Source organism: Macrobrachium nipponense, chromosome 33 (genome assembly GCF_015104395.2).
Source record: "Macrobrachium nipponense isolate FS-2020 chromosome 33, ASM1510439v2, whole genome shotgun sequence".
Taxonomy (NCBI): Eukaryota; Metazoa; Arthropoda; class Malacostraca; order Decapoda; family Palaemonidae; genus Macrobrachium; species Macrobrachium nipponense.
Window position 1 is genome coordinate 62,251,154 of NC_087219.1, and position 6,000 is coordinate 62,257,153.

Below are 6,000 nucleotides of genomic sequence, written 5' to 3' on the forward strand. Positions count from 1 at the left end.
TATTAGCTTTGATGGTGAAGAATTTTGGTTGTGAAATTACTAACGGAGACAAGGACTTTGTTTTCTGAAGGTCTAACCAGCTTTGCAGCAAGTATTGCAAACTAGTGTTTCTGCAACATTCATCTGGGAAACATCATAAGCTTATTATTGAAAGCATATGTGTGAATCTAGAGTCCTGACAATTCAAATTTCCAGTAGGAATTAATGCTACAAGAACATTCGTCAGTGATTGTTGGATGTGTTCCAAGGAAAAGGCGAAACATTGTTAAATGATTTAGTAAATCATTTAACAATGATTTACTAAATCAAGTAAATTCAAGTTAGATTGATATTAAGTATAATCTTAAGGTAGATATAGGGATAGGTTTGATGATCTAGGGATGAAATTCTTTTAAGTTTCGTTCTGTAATATCAAGGTAAAAAATTAGGTTAAGGAGAATCAAAGTAATTTGTAACCTTCAAATTTGTTCCCCTTTCCTGTTTCAGTTGTGTAAAGGGAGGCCCCTACACCACTAGTCTTAGTGGATGGGTTATGGTGTTTTTAGAGTAGGTGATAGCGTTGTCTGGTTGTTTTTGGACAATAACACTTTTGTATGCTTGGTAGCCATCAGGCTTATCCTCCGCTGCAAACCTCCCACTGATGTAGAGGCGACCCATATCCCAAGCACCACACCAAAAATGGTTAAGATGAGCACCAACCAGAGGCAGTATTCACCTGCAGTAGCTCTCTTACTATTTAAGGTATCAACTAACAAGCATCGTATCAATACTGGGAAAATGTTCTATTTCAGTGTCATTATCATGCTTTAATGCTTTGGAGTAGAATATGTCTATGTATCCCACCTCCATTTAATATGGGATTCAGCTATGTAATTGCTTGGTAAGTTACTTATACGAAAATTATATTTTCATAAAATTAAGTTTCAATAGCGGAGCCCGTCCTCCTCCCCTCTTATGGACAAAGGGCACAAACACAATGAGCTTAAATGTATTGGCCAGGAATTTCCTTTTGTTCTTGATAGTAGGCGGCGCTTGTCACCTACACAAAATAGAATCGCTTACCGTGAATTTTTTAAAAAGGCTGCCTCACAAGTAGAAACATTAGCTATGTACATAATTACTTCTTAAATAGATATGAAACTTTTTGGATTTTTGCTAAATTGTTAGCATAAAATAGTTTTAATGAAAATAATAGTATAAAACATAAAGTACAGTGTTAATTTTCTTTCAAGCAAGACTCATTGGCAGTATGAATTTGAGATCATGAATAATAAATGGCATCATGAAGTCTACTTTAGATCACCGTAAATATTCTGAGAATTCATCAGTGATGTACAATATTGTTTAAGACTAAGCTGGTTAAGGGAGATTAAATCTTTATACTATCCTCTTTTTTCCATATCACACTAACCTTTTTCAAAGTGTGCCAGTGTTCTTTCCTCGTAAAATTCTCCCCTGCAGAAGTTAAAAACAAAGACTCTTGGTTTTCCCTCTAGAGAAAGACACCCCTTCTTGTTTTTGAAGAATTCTTGCACCTGACAAAAAAAAATTATAGATACTACTCAGCTAGATCAGCACTACCAAAATGCAGACTATTAAACAAATGAAGACTAAGAAAAATTGCTAAATGAATTCAAAGATAAATTACTAAATGAATTCCTTTTGGAAATAAAAAAAACACAAGTACCTCTTTTTCCTTGCAGAACTAGAAGCTTAAAAACTGATGAAGCATTTGAAAATCTGGACTGTGAGGACTGCGTAAGAAGAGGAGAGCAAGCAAACTAATTTAATTTGGTTGGTTGATTGGTTGGTTGGTTTCGATTAAGCTGGCCTTAATCGAGGCACGGGCTCTTGCTCCCAGAGCAGCCCGTAAGTCATTTGATATTTTGCAAGTCACTTGATGTTTGCAGCAGAAGTAAAGGCCGTTATTTTGCAGATTTGTTTTAAAGATGTCACAACACATGGACCTCTCCAGGAGTGATGCGAAGTGGATACTAATTGCATCGATGCGACGTGGATACAATCGCGCCCCCAGAGCAGCCCGCAGGTCACTTAAAGTTACAGTGAGGAAGTAGAATGATGTCACAAAACCCGGACCACTCCTGGTCCGAGTTCGCAGATCGGAAGAAAAGCGAACTCCAACCGAGTTCACCAGTCGGAAGAAAGGTGAACGATCTGGGTCTGATTTAATTTGGCAAATGAGGCTGTACATAAGGCGGCGTGCAGACGGAAACGTAGTGTCCTTCATGCACGCATGAACAAACATAAACAAAAAGGGACAGGACCCCCGCTGTAAATGTGTTTCTTCACAGACGAAAATACATGAATAATATTACATAGAAAGAACGGATTCCTGACATATATATACCAAAAGAAAGGGTGCAAAATGCTCTACATTTTAGTTCCTGAAAGAAAAGAGAAGGCATATGGATATACAGATATTTACAATAGAAGGGCAAACATTTGCCCGAATGCCATCCTTACAAATACTCCCTCCCCCACAAGACAATTATTACATAGAATCATTAGATGACTAAAGGAATCTTGCAGGGAGCTAAAGGAGTCCTCGGGTTCATGATTCCCTTGGTTGAGGGGCGTCTTGCGTGTCCTCATCGTCTTGAGGGCTGCAAAGCAGGATACCGCCCCTGGTAGTGGGCCTGGGGGGTTCGACTGCTTTCCTTGTGCGGCCTTGACAACGTTTAGGGGCACTATCAGGAACCAGTGGTGCCAAGGGTCTTCAGCAGGGTCATCTTCGTCAGGGATGAGGTGACCTATTGCAACCCAGTACTCGCGGCCGCCGATTGACAGGAGGAATGCCTTCTCCCGACGGATGACTCAGTTTGGACCCTGGTAGGGCCTCGTTAAGGGCAGGCAGGCGACGTCGTTCCTCATGAAAACGAACTTGGAGGAGTCCAGGGCTCACGGGCGGAACTGCCTCCTCCTGTCAATGTACGTCTCTCGGCAGGGAACGAACTTCTGGGCGACTGCATGCAACCTAGCCAGGGGAATATCAGGATCGTCGCTGTCAGCGGGGAAGACTTCCCCTGGCCATGTCAGGGTCTCTCCTTACACCTTCTCTGCTGGGGAAGGGTCGCCGTTGGCTCTTGGGGCGGTGCAGAGACTGAGGAGGAACCAGGGAAGCTGTGCTTTCCAATAGGGGCCCTGGCAGCGTGCCATTAAGGAAGCCTTGAGGGAGTGTTGGACCCTTTCCACCATGCTGTTGGCTGCGGGATTGTAGGACGTCGTGGTGTGGTGCTTGGTCCCCATCAGGCGTGCCAGGGAAGACTAGAGCTCTGACGGGAAGGTGGGTCCTCGGTCTGTCGTGACGTCATCGGGCACTCCGAAGCTGCTGATCCAGCTGGTCAGGAGGGCTTCAACATAGGCGTCTGCGGTGGCTTCTGACATTGGGGTGGCCTCGGGCCACCTGGTAGACCAGTCAATCACTGTCAGGGAGTATTTGGCACTGTTGGATGGATGAAGAGGCCCGACAATGTCAACACGGATGTTTCTGAATCTTCGCCTGGGCTGGGGAAAAGAGCCTATCCCCAATTAGGTGTGCCTTCCCGTCTTGCTACTCTGGCACGTGATGTAGTTTCTGACCTACTCCTAAGCGTCCTTCCTGATGCCGTGCCACATGAACTTTTCTGCCAGGAACCTGGTTGTCATGCGGGGCGACGGGTGCAAGAGGCCATGAATGATGTCAACCACCTGTTTCCTGCAGGAAGCGGGTATCAGGGGACAAGGGCGTCCTGTGCTGATGTTGCAGAGGAGTGTCGTTCTGGAGAGGCGGAAGGGATGTCCTTCCAGTGAAGGGCGGTGATGGCTGTCCAGTAGGCTGGTACTTCGGGGTCGGAGGTTTGTTCACGCGCTAGGTCTCCGTAGTCAACGCCGAGGTGAAGGGAGTTGATCTCGACCCTCAAGAGGGCGTCGGCAACGGGATTTCTTCCGCCGGGGACCTACTCGACTGAGCGCCTGAACTCGTAGACGGCCGCGAGATGACGTTGCTGCTGTCTTGCGGACCAGGCATTGCCCGCCTTGATGAAGGCATGGACCAGCAGCTGGTGGTCCGCCCTTATGGTGAAGGGGACGCCCTCCAGAAGATATTTGAAGTGGCGGACAGCCTGGTAGATGGCAAGGAGCTTGCAGTCGAATGTGCTGTAGTGAGTCTCAGCGGGTTTGAGCTTCTTGCTGAAGAAGGCTAGCAATGTGGGGATTCCATTGACCAGCTGTTCCTGGACTGCGCCACACGCAATGTTGCTGGCATCGATGGTGAGGGTTAGGGACACGTTGGGGTCCTGGTGAGCCAGGGTGGTGGCCCTGCTGAGGGAAGACTTGGTTCGGGTGAAGGTAAGCTGGTGGTCTTCTCCATATGTCAGCTTTTTAGGTTTGCCCTTCAGTAATAATTCACTATCCTGATGAATTCTTGGAGGGCCTTGATGGCCGTCGGTGTCAGGAACTTCTCCACTGCGGCCACCTTTGACGCCATGGGACGAACTCCTGCTGCTGTAATTTCGTGGCCGAGGAAATCCACCTTCTCAGCGACAAAGGTGCATTTGTCAAAACGGATGACAAGTCCTTTCTCCTGTAGGCACTTGAGGACGGCCCGGACGTGGTTCAGGTGCTCCTCCTGTGATCTGGAAAAGATAAGAATATTGTCCACGTAGCAGACACAGAAGGGTAAGTCACTGAGAATGCTGTCCATGGGGCGTTGAAAGGTGGCCCCAGCGTTCCACAGGCTGAAGGTGGAGAGGGTGAACACGAAGGATCCGAAGGGCGTGATGACCGCCGTCTTTGGAATGCCATTGGGATAGACGGAGACTTGAAAATACGACTTTAATAAGTCAGTCTTGGAGAAGACCTTGGCACCGTGGAGGGACCCGGTTAGGTCCTGCATGTTTGGCAGGGGGTAGCTGTCGGGCATGGTGATGAGGTTCAGGCGCCAGTAGTCACCACAGGGACTCCATGTACTGTCTGCCTTCTTCACCATGTGGAGGGGGGATGCCCCCGGACTTACTGCCTTTTTACATATCCCCATCTTCATTTCTTTGAACGTGGATTTGGCTTCCTGGAGGAGCTTCGGTGGTAGGTGGCAGAACTTGGCGTGTGTCGGGGTGCCCTTGGTCTCAATATGGTGGAAGACATCGTGCTTTGGCACGGCCCCAGCCACCTGGCGGAGCTCAGGGTAGAAGACGTCTGGAAACTCCTGGAGAAGGGAGGCGTATCTGTGGCGGGGTAGGATGGAGCAGATTGTGGGCACCCTTGGTCCTCTAGCAAGTGGGCGGGAGAGGCAGGTGTCGGTATCGAGAAGTCCATGTCCACCAAGAGGCTGTGGTGGGTGAGGAAGTCCGCTCCCAGGAGAGGGGGCCATACGTCGGCGAGGACGAAGGGCAAGGTGTAGGCCCAGCCCAGGAACGCGATGGTCTAGGCCATGGTGCCGTAGGTGCAGATGGGCATCCTGTTTGCAGCTACGAGGGCGGTCGGGTCATCGGAGGCGCGGCTGCGATCCTCTGCGGACAAGGGAACATCAACTGCATGGCACCAGTGTCAACCAGTATCCTGAGGCTGGAGATGCTGTCCTGGACGTAGAAGCCCCTCGGTTGGGACTTTGTTATTGCCGCTGCCATGAGGGCTTGTTTTGGGAGCTTCCTCCTTTGATTTTTGAAGGCCGGAAGAAGGAAGGGCGCTCGCACTTCCATGCCTTGCTCCATGCCTTGCTGCTGAACTGATGGTGGAAGCGGCACCACCCGACATCTGGGAGGGGCTCTGGCGATCGCTGGTATGCTTCACCAACTGTGTCTGCCTGCTGTAGGCTGTTGGCTGATGGAGGAGAAGAGAGTTTTGCAGCTTGGGTGGCGGTAAACAGTAAGAAAGTCCACTGCACCAGACTTTCCATCTCCATGGTCACGGCATTAGGGATCTGGCTTCAGACTTCGGGCGCGAGCAGCTGAAGGAAGAGTTGGCAGAGGATACTCACCCCTTACTTTCGTCCTCGGTGGTCTA

The 6,000-nt window shown here is 48.7% G+C and overlaps 1 protein-coding gene across 6 annotated transcripts in view; it reads right to left on the reverse strand.

Annotated features, from left to right (window-relative positions):
- Nucleotides 1-6,000, reverse strand: part of LOC135203231 (ankyrin-1-like) — a 91,530-nt gene that overhangs the window by 32,707 nt on the left and 52,823 nt on the right. For 4 of the 6 annotated variants that reach the window (XM_064233000.1, XM_064232999.1, XM_064233001.1 and 1 more), the window contains one exon: nucleotides 1,412-1,535. The exons of the other annotated variants lie outside the window; for them this stretch is intronic. In XM_064233000.1, the coding sequence (XP_064089070.1) occupies nucleotides 1,412-1,535 (124 nt within the window). The remainder of the gene's footprint in view (nucleotides 1-1,411; nucleotides 1,536-6,000) is intronic. 6 annotated transcript variants of the gene reach the window in all.